Below are 15285 nucleotides of genomic sequence, written 5' to 3'. Positions count from 1 at the left end.
AGCTTACCTTCCCAGAGCTGTGGCCATGTATGTCTTGCTTGCATGGAGGAGATTGCACAGAGGCTTGTATCTTCTCTTAGGAAATCACCCAACACATGCTGGTAAAGAGAAACAGGAATGACTGTGCTTGTGAACTCACCCTGACCATCTGGAAGAGAAACCTACAGCTCTGCTCAGGCTTGAACCCAACATCCGCAGCTGCACCATGCAAAGCATGCCCAGAGCATCTCTGCACAAGGTCAGCAAGACTCACGCATTCCCACAGTGCTCACCTGAGCTGGCAGTGCTGGCAGAACTCCCTGCTCCTTCCACGCAGGTTGGCAGAAACTGACCCTCTTAAGGCAACATTGATCAGCTTGTCCCAGATCTCTGCAATTGGGGATGCACCAAGACCAGAACTCTACTCCTGGCACACAGTTGTTTATGGCAAGATCCTCATCTGTATCTCATAGAGTTCTGTTTTACCACAGCTGTCAAAAATCAGCATGTCCCACCTATCCTGCCTGGCTGCAGCTCTTCCACACTTGGGGCTGGTGCAGCAATGGAGTGTGCCTTAAGCACTTTCTGGCACCTGTCACAGGGTGAAAAACACACCAGCTGTCTTCAACCTCGGCTGTGGCAGCATGTGCAAAGCAAAGGCCTGACACAGCAAGCTGCAGGGGGGTAGCCAGCTGCATCTGTAAACCACAGAACATGCAGTCCTAACACATTTGGTGACTTCTCACGTCACTGGCAGCAAGTGACGTGCCTTTAGGAGAAAAGGCAGGAAGGGAGTGGCTTCTCAGAAAAGCCCCCCTTCCACTATAAAATCTTGCTACACAAACCCAATACAGGAGCAGAGCCAGAGGTTTTTAAGTTGTAAGAACAGCAAAGGCAGCTTGACCAGAAGTGGGAAGAATTCCTAACACTTCTGAACAAGAGTGTCTGTTGCAGGGGCCCAGCATAACTCAGAATGAGGCCATGAAATAGTCAGCACAGGCCAAACTGTGTATCCTAATTCTTGCTATAGTAGAGGAAACAAGGCATTTCATGGCTTCATTGCCCCCGGTCATGTTGTGGAGGAGCATGCTATGTGCTTCTGAAGCACCTCAGCCAGGCAGTGGAGGGGGAAGACCCGGCAGCAGTGAACTGCCCTGCACAATCTTCAAGCCCAGGGCCTGCCAGACATGAGCACTGGTCAGCACTTGCAGCACAGTACAAGCCACCTCCTCCAGACCTCAGCTGGCTGTTTACCACAGGCACTGGCTCCACGGCCAACACACATCTGGTTCTCACAGAAACTCCCTAGGGTGTCAAAACAAGAACTGGGGACTGGTTATAAGGCTGACCCAGGCGTGGAAATTCTACCCCCAGAATGCCGTCCAGTGCTTTCTCACTTCATTGTAATTTTTGCTGCTGTGTGGGTGGCTCATTGCAAGTGAAACCAGCAGAAGCTGAGCTGGGGAGAAGCAGTCAACCTCAAACCTTTCAGCTTATAGTGAATTTCCCCATTTCTAAGAGCTGGGGAAACAGCACCAAGTAGGAAAATCCCGGTGCTACGTATTAGTCAACAACTTGGTAGCCTTCAATCAGAGGACAAATACCACACTGTTGTGAATGCCCTGCTCTTTACAATTGGGTAGAGACAGGATGAAGGAAGTGGCTGATCCATCACTAAACTGGGACAGGAGCTCCTTAGGATGCCTGCCATGCTTCTTGGAATGGGGCAGGTCTAGCACAGAAATCCTTCTACCAAAGACAGACTGTGGCTCACAGGCTGTACTGTAACAGCTCTTGCCACAACAACTGCCTCTCTGCATTCAGAATACAGAATCTTAGGCCTCATGCAAAGATGATCAGTTTTATAGACAGCATTCTGACTAAGAGCAAAAAAGACCTAAACAGCTGTTCCTCCCCTCATGCAGCTAAACATGCCACAGCAGCCAGTTCCCCATTCTGTTCAACTAGGGCTGTTGCCAGTTTTTCTTCTCTTTCATCTTGCAGTCTTACTGAAGGGACAGTACGGAGATTTCAACGTTATAGAAAACTACAGGATGGGCAGATTGGAAGCAGGGCAGCAAAAAGAACAAATAGAGCAAAGCACCTTTGGCCAGAGTTCTGCAGAGATGTAAAGTTCCTCTCAACAAGATTGTCACAAGGAATGAAAATACTCAGGATTTAGCAATCCAGCTGTGCTGCTGATAGCTGTTAGGCACTCTGGGAAAACAGGCCAATGTATGGCAATTCATTAGGCTTTGGTTGTGTTAGTGAAGCAACTGGAAAATGCTCTCTTCCTCACTTGACTGTGTTTTTCCTTTGCTTGGGAGCAATCTGCTTAGAAAGACAACAGTCCTGCAGTTGAAAACCAACCAGTTCACTGATCTCCTTGCTTTTTTTACCAGAAAGTTCCTTCTGACCTTTTGACTTTGGTGCAGTAGGAGAGGCCTTGAGGGCTGTTGCCATGACTGCAAGGTCTCAGTCAAAGAAGCATGCTGAAAGAAACGAAAATTCCAGGTAATGTGAGATCAAGATACATCATCATGGGTGAGCCTGGGGCAGATCTTGATTTCAGCAATCTGCAGAGGTGAGAAATGATCTTGTGTGCATGCATGGGCAACAATTAATAAAAATTACCTATTTTTTGTAAAAAATAGGCAGCAATGTGATGTGCCTTTAGGAGAAAAGGCAGGAAGGGAGTGGCTTCTCAGAAAAGCCACCTTTGTAGCTCCCCTCCACTATAAAATCTTGCTACACAAACCCAAAATAGGAGCAGAGCCAGAATTGCACGAACAGCAGTTCTTACAAGTTGTTTAAGTTTTTAAGTGGCAAGAACAGCAAAGGCAGCTTGACCAGAAGTGGGAAGAATTTCTAATACTTCTGAACAAGAGTGTCTGTTGCAGGGAGAGGGCGAGCCAGACACCTGCCCCCTCAACCCCACTGGCTGTGTCCAGTTCTGGGTTATACAATGACATAGGAACAGGGATCCCCCTTCTCTGAGAGTCAGGTTCCATTTCACCAAAGGACTGAAGGGAGAGAAAAGGAAGAATAACTCCACACAGAAAACCATTGTATGGAAATGTGCAGACTGGAAGGCATAGCTGTGTTGAACAAAAAAGCCAGGGAAAGGCAAAATGGAGCTGGGGCTCAGCAGAGAAGCAAGTGCTGCAGCAAAGTTGGCCTGAGCAGACCTCTCCAGCCAGGCACAAGCCTTCATGGATGCAAAATCTTTCTTCTCACAAAGAATGCAAGATCGAGCACAGGTGTAGAAGGGAAAGAAAGCACCACCGGTATCCCTACATAGACACCTCTACTACTTTACCATCTTGGAAGAGAGATTTGCAGTACCAATTGCTGTGCTTAGCATTATGGTTTCCTTCCTTATGAATAGCAATACAAGCAGAGTTTTCTAAATGAGAATAAATGTATACATTTCAATTGAAATAACAAACAACAATTCAACTTGCCATACGGTTTATTTCCAAAGACTAGTTCAGTCTTGGCAAATGTGGCTAGGCTACCTCCATATAGCAGTTGTTCTCTTGGGCAAGGGTTCGCACAAAAGTTTCCTTTTCTCTCATTTTTCCTGCTGTTTTCCACTAATAGTTCTATTGGTCTTTTTTTTAACTGCAAGTGCCAGTCTGGAGTCCTCACTGTGAATGGTGTGAGAGACAGAAGGATAGGAGTTACTCACAAAATTATTAGGTAGCACCTTGTCTGAGCCATGGAGCTCCAGGGGCTCTACAGTTTTTCTTTCTAAGCTTAGCCCAATACTGTCCAGTGATGCTGGTAAGCTGAGTGCTGAGGCACACCCCCTGCCCCCGTCTGCATGCTTCAGCACCTCTTCACTTCCCCCTGCATCTCCAAGTTCCCTCAAGTGGTTGTGTGAGTGGCAGTGGAAGTTAGTAATTTAGTCTGTTATCACCACTCTCTTGCGTTACTTTCCCAGTAGGGTTAAAGCTTTTCCATTTTGTTGCCTTTGTAGCTCTTTCTCTGCTGTTTAAATCTTGACATTTCATCTCTAACAAATGCAACAGCTGTTCATCTCTGCTGGTATTTTCATCATTGCTATCACCATACAGCTCATTAGTGCTGTTGATCCAAGGGCTACCATCACTCATCTGCGTGTCATTCTCACTAGATGCTAAACCTGGGACAGCGGTGCAGTCAGAACCCTGAACAGTCAAACACACACCATCCTTTATCCTTGGGTCAGATTCATAGACTGCAGTATCTGGTGGTGCTTCATTCAGGTTGTCGCACAGATTAATGAAGGATTCATATAGTGATGTAGACATAACCTCATTGTCACTGTCCCAGTATAGACCATTACATTTACCTGCACTACCAAAAGGCTGATAGCCAGATGGCTGAGGTGCAATGGGGCAAGAAATTATATCAGCTTTCCTTCGAACATTTTGATATATTACTTGCTTATGCATTTCTTCCTCTGAAAGAAAAGCTGAAGCACCTTCATTTACATGTGTGGAGAAAGACGGAAAATCAGTATGTTCTGAACAGGTGTTTGGAAAATCAAACTCAGTGCTGGGAGATCTGTAGGTGTTGTAACACATCTGATTGCTAGCAGGCTGAGCCCTTTGGTCTCTGCAGCTGCATTCGGGCATCTCTGACAACTGTCTCAAAGGCGGTAAGGAAGGCACGCTTTCAAAGCCCAGAGTCAGGCTACTGTTAGCCATTGACTGAGACACGAGGGCACTGAAGCTCTTGTATGCAGAGCTGCTTGGTTCCTTGCACGCAGACACAAGCATATTAAAGCTCCTGTAGGCAGAGCCACAGGGCTCCAGGGATGGAGACAAAAGGGTGTCACAGCTCTTGTAGGCAGAACCACACAACCCCATGGACGCAGACACAAGGGTATCAAAACTCTTGTCCGCAGGCCTGTTTTTTTTGTCTGTTTCAGTTCCAAACAATGACTTATTTATAGACTCCTGGGTCAGGACACAAGAGCCAAGCTCACTTTCAGAATGACATAGAAAACGGCTTTGATGAACCATTTGTTGAAGATCTCTTGCATCCAGAGAAGCAGAATTTATGCTGGAGCTCCGATATCCAGATTCAAAGGATTCTTCTGATAGTTCTGACTCTTTGCTGGCTGTACTACAATTGTAGTCATCTTGAGAGGCTTCGGTGAAAAGAGGAGCTCTATGAGAAATATCACACGGTTGCGGACTCTGGGCTACACTTTCTTTGGGATTTTGCTGTGATGGATTTTCAGACCCAATGTTCTCTAAGGTCTTCCTCTCAGCTGTGGGGATATTTGGGCCTTTATTGTCTTCCATGTTATTTTCATCTGCCAGGAGTGCATCAAACATGTTAGCTAGTAACTCATTGTGTTCAGGGTGCTCTCTGAAAGCACCAATGCTGCTCTCACAAGGCTCAAACATAGTGATCTGGTTGCCAGTTTCTTCTTGGCTCTCAGTTTCACTGTCTGTTAAACATACACAGATCTCTATACAGTCTTCAACTGGTATTGTATCAGGGGTTAAAACTGCACTGCTGCCTTTTGGCAACCACTCTTCAGACTTGCTGGGGCAACTGCAAGATTTCTCAACATTTCTGATGTTATCTTTTCCCTTGAAGTTTTGGCTTGACAAACTTTGAGCCAGACAGCTCTTGCCACTTCTGTTTTTGGAAGTCAAAAGGAAAGGACAGTTAATGTTTATAGTACAGGAAACAATTTTATGCTGTAAAGCAGAGGATTTTTTTAAAAATCTTACTTACATTTGTTGTTCCATGTGACTCTGCTTTAAGTCCTGGAACGGGAACTTAATTTCATCAAAGTAGCACAAAACTGAAAACTAATAAAGATACAAATGGGATTTAGGACACATATGAACTGTATTTAGTATCCCTTACACTAGACAGACAATAGAATTTACTACATATTCTACTTCTGATGATCAGGAAAAGGTATTTTTTGCAAAGCTTTTAAATTACCTTGACATTTTTTACAACCGATTGGCTCTTTGCTGGATTTGGGATTTGATCCCACCATTCTTTCTTCACTCTGCAAGGAAAGAATGAAAATAACTTGTTTTGACTTCACTTGGGCTTAATCAATGTACATTTCTCTCTTCTGTTCTCCTTTCCCACTTAGGCATCTGCACTGCAGCAACAGAAAATATTCATTTTGAGCATCTCCTGATTTTCATTAAACCAGTGCAAAGATGTTTGTATGTTTGGTATGTGACTGCTCTGCACAGCAACAGTCACCTGTTCTTCTAATCATGTTTAAAAGGATGTGTGAAATAGACAGGCTCTCATTACCATTTAAAAATTTCATATTACCATTTAAAAATTTTTGAAAGAAATAAAGGTATTTAGCCATCCTTACTTGAACTCCAGCAAAGACCAAGGTCCAAAATTGACAACCCCTACTATAATAAACCTATTCTAGTAAGTTAATAAGATTATTCAGAAAATGACAATTTATAAAACTGACTTGTGTTTATAAAATCTCTGCTCACAGACAGCTAGATAAAGGTGCTGAGAAAACCCAAAACATTAGATTTCCGTGCTACCAGACATTTGTCTAACCAATAGGAATACTGATATCCGTATAAACAATTACTCTATAAACTCTGTGACAAGCAGGATACCTACTTGGTGAAACAGAAATAACAAATTATGGATCCTGCCATGATCAGTATGCAGGATGTGGGCACAGCCATCTGCAGAATGTCTTCAGCCTTCACTGGGTAATCTGTTAAACATGCAAATGTCTACATGTGAATGCGCATCTAAATGCAAGCACTGACAATACCAAATTATTTGCTGCTCTTCTGCAACTCAAAAAAATGCCCTTTTAGAGGATGTAAAATTAAGCTTCCAGCACGTTAACAACAGACCCCCACAGCTGCCAGCAGCAATGGTGTGTGGTGTGTCAGAGACCTGGCACAGGTACTGTGCTCAGCTACTGGGTGTGGTAGGAGCTGGGAGAGCCAGTGTGCACTGTGAGGCCACTGTCAGCCCTCAGGGACAAGGGCTATCCCACAGCGCCTAAAATGGCATTATCATGCATTATCATTGTCACTGTAGTGCAGCTATGTTTCTTGTTCTCTCTGTTGCTCTTCAGGGCCTTTTATAAACCCTCCTACCTCTATTAAAATACTGCTTTATTTGCAGCATATATATATATATATATATATTTATTTATATCTATATATATATGTATATATACACACACATTTATAGAGAATAAACAGATTCCTTTCAGCCTGTTTTTCACAAGGCTAAGCAATCCAACCTCCCTTGGTCTTCTCTTCCTTAGTTTCCCAAGGAGCTGCCTATCTATGTTTAGCATCTTTGGAAGCCTTTACAGATGTATTCACGTTACATTCAAAATGATGAAGATGGTGAGTCCATAACTCTCCTCCAAGAGAGCAGCAGAGTATGTAAGACTGTATACCATCCTTTTACCAAGCTGTTATTTCTGACACTATTACCATAGCGAAATTCAACTTCTTCACTCCATTCACTCCAGTAGGCTGGGTAGTCCACATAGTTACACCTGAGACTTGCAACATAATCACAGCCTCTCTTCAAGGAGCTTGCAGTAATCTCAAAACTTTTTGCCTGGTAGTTAATTGCTTTTACAGAAACCTGAAAAGAAAGTGAGAAAGTTCACTTTGATTTCTTTATAGGGTGAAGGGTTAGTGACAACAACTGCATATCAATAGTGTTATGTGTTTCAGTGACCGTTCACAAATGAACAAATGAATGCCTTGTGTATGATACTGCAGTTCATGTCATTGGCAGGTGGCATTTATTACCTGGCACCATGCATGTTCTTCTGCTACCAGAAGCAGCCCAGCCCAGAAATGCTGAATTATTCAGAACTCACCTGCCCCACAGAGCCATCAACCTCCAGCTTCCTGATGTCTAAGGAGCAAATGAAGTTCAGGGAATAGAAGCACTGTATTTTCAATCTCTGCCCTGTCTACTGCAAGCAGCAGACCATTTTGGGGTGTCAGTCACAAGAGTTTCAATTCTCTGACACCCAGCTGAATCATCTTGGGGGCAAAGTGAACTGTGGCAAGTGTGTAATCAGGATCACTGTGCTCTGGCTGGCCCTTACATTATTATTAATGAAACTATTTTCTAGAGGACTTTTTAAACCTTTAAGCCCTGGAGATAGAAAATGAAGAGCTTGGTTGTCTCTTACCTCTGTTGGGTGCTGCTTCCTCCAGTATTTCACTTCATAGATGACTGGCTGTCCAGAGAGAAAGGATGGATGAGAGTAGCTCTCCTCCCAACTCAGATTGAAGTTACCATTTTCAGCTTTTTTAATGGCAAGATTTTTGGGGGCTCTCGGCTTAACTGTATGGTAAAAAATACAGAACAGGGTAATGGGAGAGCACTGATAGAGAGAAGCAGAGAGAGAAGCATTCACCAGAGACCAGAATATCATTGCAGTCAATGCACTTAGCCCTTTTCACTATGGTGTACCACAAGAATAGAGAGGCTGAACCTGAGCAACTTGAGGGTATTTATTAAGCACTGATTCCTCAAGCTGGCTAAACCAATTGCAAGCACGGTCTTTTGGTGCACTGGATGCAGCTTTCACCCCGGAGAAACAGGAACAACCTGTACCCTGACAGCAGCTGCTGTGAGGCCAGGTGGGAACAGAGCTCCAACATCACAGCCAAGCTGTCCTGGCTCCCTGTCTCTTGAAAATCAATGTGGACTTCTGCTTATTTGGCAGATAAGCAGCAGCATCAATCAAGTATTCTGAAGAGAACCAGCTCCTTGGCCTGCCTAAAGTATGAAAATGGTTTCTCTGAGTGTTTAAGGTGACAGGCGCTACCAACAAGCACACTGTTCTGACCAAACTGGGGGTCTAGGCAGAGACATGAACTCTGTCCTGTTTAGGAGTAGTCTCTAACTTTTTTATCATTGACTGTTAAAATCCAACAGGAATTACTGTAAAAATCTCCTGCTCATTTGGCATGATTCAACTAGCATGAAAAATCAGAGCATGACAGAGACAGGAATGGGAAGAATTTTAGCAGGGATAACCTAGTTTATTTCCAGAAACTGAAAGTAGTATGATTCCTCTTCCTCTTGTAAGCCACAAGTAAAAGGCACTAAAGATAATCTAAGTCCCCAAACTCCTTTTGGCTCACAGCTGAGAGGGTACAGCTAGAGGAACAATCACTCTCTGCCTTCCCCATTACTTACATTAATTCCTTAAGAATCTAATCCAGAATCAGGTTTCTAAAACAAATGGATTTTGCATTTAAGCTACCATGACATTTTGCACCTCTGACAAGCAAAAACTGTTCTGGAGACGTGAATGAGAAGTTAGCTAGGATTGCAAAGCCTTGAACCAGATGCACCAGTGACAAAGTAAACAAGATCTTACCAACAAGGGCTGGTGTAACATTGTAATTCCACGAATCAGTGCCATTGAATTGTAGGGCTAGAATATACGTGAGGCCTAATACAAAATATTCCGAATATATTGTACAAGTGCATCTTAAACTGTCTTTTTCATTCTCAGGAACACACTTGTTTCTGAAAAACAGGCACAAAATTATGTGATGTTTAAGACAATGCTACACACTATTCCTTGAAAAGGTGAAATCAAGTCTCCCAACATGTATAACAAATCAGAACTGAGACAAGTCAGTTCTCAGAAATGTTTCCAAAACAAAATCGAGATCCTCAAACAACCCACCCTCCCTAGCCACCTACTGGATATCTGTATCATGAAAATTAAAAACTTGACAGAAAGGCCAAGTATTGATTCCAAATACAACCCTTTGTCACACTTCAGTTTCTAAAGGAAGATACTAACAGCTTGTTAGTATAGGAACAGGTTTATTGCAGTGTATCAGCAAGGTTATTTGAATGTTGGTGTGGTGAAATCATGCAGCAAGGGAAAGGAGAACCCAGATGCATCTTCTTGAGTAAGAGATGATGACTGGCCCTGCTCAGAACAGGGACAACAGTCTGCGCCTGAACAAGGAGCTACACTGTATGCAGAGACAATCACCGGGCCTTCAGTGGAAAGGATCTTTCACACAGGCTGCAGACCAGTGAATCAAGAAAGACTTCTCATGAAGAAGGTAAAATTTTACATGAAGTTCTGTAAACTTCTAAGAGCCCTACCACTCCCACCAGTAGGACTTGATCCATCCTCTGTCCTAAGAAAGCAGAAAGTTCTACAGAAGAGTAGACCACTGAACTGAGGGTGCTGTTAATTGCAGAAACCCATTTTACTTAAAAGGAAATAATCCCTTTTTCTTTAAGAGCAATAATGTAAAGTACATTTTGTCCCAGACACCCACAGTAGAGGGAGGAAATTAAAGCCAGTAGTGGCTATAGGATATATAAAACTTAACAATGGCAGTGTAACATCTTAAACACTTACGACACAGAAGTTTCCTTGCTGTAGTAGAGCACGAATTCTTTGGAGCAATTGGTTTGTGCAGGCACCTTCCAGTGACAAACCAGCTCTTTGTCATAGTCAGTGAAGCATGCAAATTCTTGTATGTGTCCTGCAGTCAAAACTAGGGGAAAGCAGCATAAAATGAGAAGCAAGAGAATCAGAAGACTATATTGGACTAAGCAGAAATACGAACTTTTCCATCTAAACAGAGCTGCCACATCTCTACAAATTAAGTGAAAACATTGCTATTTTTTGTGTCTGGGTAAATGGAAAGAGAAACAGACACTCAGACCGTCTCCACCTTTCTGGAGACAATGTCTATGGTCTTGGACAGGAGAAGTCTGCAGTAGTAATAATGAGATAGAAAGGCACATTTCAGCCAACACAGACTTCCAAGAACAGAAAATCTGACTGCAATAGCTCTATTTAAAACACATCAGCATTAAATGACATTACATTAAAACAGCATTAAATACAAAAGGTTCAAAACCCAAAATGCAGATAATTAACAGAGTCAGACCAGGATCACTGCTTACAGTCATGACTCCTGCTTTACCTACAACTAAGGTAAAAGGTTCTAAGCTTCCCAAATGCATTTACCTACAACGAAGGTAAAAGGTTCTAAGCTTCCCATGCTTCATTTCACTCAGTACTTCCTGCTCTGCCTTCTACTCATCATTGTTATGAGAGCATTCAAGACTGAGGAGAGATAAAGTCACACTGAGCCAGGCACTGAGGAGCTACACAAAAGCCCAGAGTCTCTGCACTCCACTGTTCAAGTTTATAACTATTTTCACTGGCAGTATTTAACCAACAAATAGAATATAGTGGTCAAAATATTTTTGTTAGAACTGGAAGTGCAAAGAGAATCCACAATCCTCAGTATCCCTTCCAGCTTCACTTTCCTTTATTTCAATGTGCTCCACAAGAGTGATACACAGAACAGAAGAGAAGCTAGGTGACAGTAAGGCCACGTTGTTATTTGGACTTACAGTGTGCCAACCCTGATACCGGACCCTGGAATGCAATTATAAGAAAATAGCTAGAAATAGCTAATACTTTTATCATCCAAGACAATTATTTGCCTTTTCTGATGTTTGACTTCTCTTTCACAGGTAAATAAAAACAGTATCTCATTTTTCTTGCACAACCTGTACAAATATAAATCTTTTTCCGCTTTACATGTCAATCTCCTGTAAAAAAATTAAAATACCTGTTTTTTGAATGCTATTAATTAAAATTATCTGAGAATTTCCAAAGGGATTCTGCTAGAAGGTTTTCTGCGGCAATTACACAAGACCAAATTTTGTGTACACGACCCAGTAAATTACCAACTCTCCATGCTGGTCATTTAGATTGCAAATTCAAGACACATTTGCCAACTATTCACATCCTGCAAGGTCTTTGTCCTTCAGCCATGTCTGCTTCACAGTCTTATTCCTTCCAACAGGTACCTAAATTTCAATTATTCATCCCATGCCTTTTTTTGCTGAAAGTACCAAATTTCATTTTATCTTCCCTAGATTTCTACTTTTCTGTAGTCCACTTGTGTTATTTACTATGATCCAACTTCTGCATACTCTAATACAGTACAGGATCTGCAAATGTAAAATGTGATGGTCAGATACCTTTTAGTGGATATGATATATAGCACAATGGGATCTATAAAATTTGGATTCTAAGTTGTCTGGTATATTGACTGCTTATAAACCTAGAACTTACTGTGATTCATGGTTTCAGTAGTGTTCAAATACTTAGAAAATGTTTTGGTTCAGTTACTAAGGCTAAATATTTATCCTGTAGATAAGAACTATTGCTGTTATGTCCTTTCTGGATGACAGTAGCATGTTAGGTTTCCTTTTTTTTTTCCTGCATGGTATCCAATTCTTTAACACTCATCAAAAAAGCAGCAAGTCAAACTTCTGCAACACTTTAACAGTCATACTGCTTTTTATTTTACAATAATCATTACTCTGTTTATGTTGTTTATATTTGGTTGCCATTTGTAATTTTATTGCTAGCTTCCTTTTCTCACTTTAAAATGTACTTTTAACAGAAGTACTATCAAGTTAAGGCCCTTAAAGATGAATGACATTATTTTTCAATCTGTTAATCATCTTGCACTTTCAAGAATACTTCAATTAATTTAAGCTCTTCCTGCTGTGTTAAGCTATGATGACTAATAGTTTTACTTTATCTTGCCATTCAGTGCTGTCATGTCTTTTCAGAACTCTAAATTATATTCTCTGCTCTTTTCCTCTCACCTTCTCACTTTTTCGTCTCTGGTATACCATATTTTTTTCAAAAAGCTCAGATATTTGAGAATTTCCTTTTGAAACCATATACAGTACAGGGTTTGTTTTGACTTTGCATAGTTAAAAGCGGAAACTTAAATACTGAATTTCTTTTTTGATCCTCAAAGAGTACACAATGCTGAAGAAACTTAAAATGCATAGTTAACTAGGCAAACAAACCCAAACAAAACACAATAAAATTAAACTTTGACAAAGATAATTTAGGGAAATGAAAAGGTGGGATTACCTACTGTCACAGACATTTCTTTTATGAAAAATCTTCTCTTAAGATTTTCCTGCTGGAGCTGAGAAGTTCAGCAACAAGACATAAACAACAGATTATCTGCTGCTGTAGAATGCAACAGGTCTGTCTAGATTAGTGCAACTTGCATGTTTATAATTAATAGCTAATCTAGAACTGAGATCTCTGACACAGTCCGAGAGAGCTTGTGTGTTATCGTTCTTTACTTTTCTTAGCTTAGCAGCTTCTAGAAACTCTCCTTTCTTTTTCTTTTTTAGTATAGTATACTATATGTATATAACATAATAAATCAAGCCTTCTGAGCATGAGTCAAAGATCTCGTCTCTTCCTTCACCCAAAAACCCTTGTGACCACCGTCACAACCTACACCAGACAATCCTGCCAATGTGTTCTTGCAAACCTTGATCCTTCTCATTAATTCAAATTGCACTATTTCATAGCATGTAAGACAGTAGCTAAAAAACTTTCTTTTTTAGAGACAGGGTACTTTAAATTGTCCTTTAACTATTTTGGTTTGCTTTATAAAACAAAATGAGATCTAAGAAACTATAGACTACTGTGGAACTAGTTAAAAAAATACAGGAAGCAAAGTGTGAGATTCATTTTCCAGAAAATAAAAATGCATTATTGAAAACCATTACTATATATATATATATATAATTTTTTATATATATATAAAAAATTAGTATTTTTAATCAAACATCATAAAAGATGAAATGAAAACAACTCATGTTTATGGGTATGGGAAGTCAGCTTCTGCCAACTGAGCTTAAGGAACCAGCAGCACTTGGACTCGACGCACCTGCAGGCTGACAGAAGGGTGGCAAGGGACACACCAGAAATCCTGTTCCCTGTCTGCCCCTGGCAGGGCAAGTCAGAGCTGCCACATCCCACAGACAGATCTGCTCTAATCCAGGCAAGCGTGCTTCCCAGCCAGCCACGCTGCAGACTGTGGGGAGCACAAAGTGGCAGCAGCTCTGCAGGCCGGCTCCGGGAGCGGCTCCCTCCAGCAAACCACAGCAGCCAGGGGACACCGCGGCTTCCTGCAGAGCTGCCAGGGCTACGCGGAGACCTGGCCCATGCTGGGGTGTCCAGGGCACACCAGATGCTGGGGAAGGAGGACATGGCTTTCCAAACCTGTTTCTCCTTTCTGCAAATTTCTAGTTTTTCTTCTCCACATAGAAAAGGTCAATATAAAGAGTAAAAAAAAAAATCTAAGATTTTTTTCTAGTACAGGGATACTTCTGACATTTGAAGCTACAAATTTTATAGCAGTTAATTAGTGGTAACAGCGTTACCTAGTGGTCATAGAAAAATGCTATCGAGAAAAACTTCACTATAATAATTTAAAATATTGACAAACATACCTTCATTTGTTGTATATGAAAAGAAAAGGATCCACAGGATATATGGTGCAGCACTTGGGAGTCTTGCCATTATTGATAATGGTCAGGTTTAGTTGGAAAAACTGCTGCAATTCTGCCAACAGAAAACATAATAAGCTTACATCTCTGTCTCAGTTAAGGTAAAGGTGTAGCTTTTCCTATCACTGTGCTAGATGTTAGAATTCAGACTCCCTGCTGTACCTATTTCCCACCTCTGGCCCCTAAAATTAGGACTGAGACATGTAAAAGAATAAGGAGAACATAAATGAGCTAGAAGACTTTTCTGCAAAATTTTCATTAGGGAGGATAAGGGACTGACATTGGCAGTGGAGCTACTCTCTTTAGCTACTAGAAAAGAATGGCTGCTAGTATGTAAAGGGTAAAAAAGGGCAAGCACTAGACCAAAATGAGTGACATTGTCACCAAAGCCCTATGATTCCATTCAGATAAGTAAAAGAATTTAAGAATGAAGTGTCCAATCTACTGACTAAAATGTTTTCTCCAAGTCCTATCACCAGTACCTTGATAATCTGAGTATCACCTCTTTAAAAAAAGAATTTTAGCAAAGAACTCTGAGCATTGCTCCAAAAGAATGCAGATTCATTAAAACATTAATTATTAAAAAGTTGTAAAACACATACCTAATCATTATATAACCAGAACAACTTTGGAGAAGGAAAATAATGCAGCTTTTATGTCCCTAAGCATAGCAAAACTGTCTAGGTAAATTGAAAACAGATGAAATAATTAATTTCAGACTTCAAAATAGCAAATGTCCCCAAGATATTTTACCAATGGAGCTACTTAATGTCTAAGATAAGGCTGCCAGCTTTCATATAACTACAAACGGATATCATGCATTTAAAATTCTTGTAAATTTGTAAGTGAAGTCATGCTAACTAATATGCTTTTGTCTTTGCTTTCAGTATAAAGAGGGATAATATTGGTTCAGCA

At 41.2% G+C, this 15285-nt stretch overlaps 2 protein-coding genes across 5 annotated transcripts in view; both read right to left on the bottom strand.

The window, feature by feature from the left end:
* Nucleotides 1–3520, bottom strand: part of IL21R (interleukin 21 receptor) — a 21269-nt gene extending 17749 nt beyond the window's left edge. The window contains exons 1-2 of one of the 3 annotated variants that reach the window (XM_031061054.1): nucleotides 3449–3520; nucleotides 8–98 (exon numbers count right to left, since the gene is read on the bottom strand). In XM_031061054.1, the coding sequence (XP_030916914.1) occupies nucleotides 8–44 (37 nt within the window). In that variant the 5' untranslated portion in view covers nucleotides 45–98; nucleotides 3449–3520. Of the gene's footprint in view, nucleotides 1–7; nucleotides 99–272; nucleotides 932–2083; nucleotides 3324–3448 lie in introns of those variants that run through there. The other 2 variants (XM_031061053.1, XM_005425970.2) reach the window with 2 other exon arrangements.
* Nucleotides 3434–15285, bottom strand: part of IL4R (interleukin 4 receptor) — a 13797-nt gene continuing 1945 nt past the window's right edge. For both annotated transcript variants that reach the window (XM_031061050.1, XM_005425969.2), the window contains exons 2-10: nucleotides 14314–14425; nucleotides 10373–10511; nucleotides 9362–9513; nucleotides 8162–8316; nucleotides 7443–7599; nucleotides 6601–6700; nucleotides 5935–6004; nucleotides 5719–5795; nucleotides 3434–5619 (exon numbers count right to left, since the gene is read on the bottom strand). In XM_031061050.1, the coding sequence (XP_030916910.1) occupies nucleotides 3879–5619; nucleotides 5719–5795; nucleotides 5935–6004; nucleotides 6601–6700; nucleotides 7443–7599; nucleotides 8162–8316; nucleotides 9362–9513; nucleotides 10373–10511; nucleotides 14314–14383 (2661 nt within the window). In that variant the 5' untranslated portion in view covers nucleotides 14384–14425 and the 3' untranslated portion in view covers nucleotides 3434–3878. The remainder of the gene's footprint in view (nucleotides 5620–5718; nucleotides 5796–5934; nucleotides 6005–6600; nucleotides 6701–7442; nucleotides 7600–8161; nucleotides 8317–9361; nucleotides 9514–10372; nucleotides 10512–14313; nucleotides 14426–15285) is intronic.

The sequence above is a fragment of the Geospiza fortis genome, unplaced genomic scaffold (assembly GCF_000277835.1).
Source record: "Geospiza fortis unplaced genomic scaffold, GeoFor_1.0 scaffold213, whole genome shotgun sequence".
NCBI lineage: Eukaryota > Metazoa > Chordata > Aves > Passeriformes > Thraupidae > Geospiza > Geospiza fortis.
Note: the sequence above shows the minus strand (reverse complement) of the source record. Positions and strands in the feature narration are given on the sequence as shown.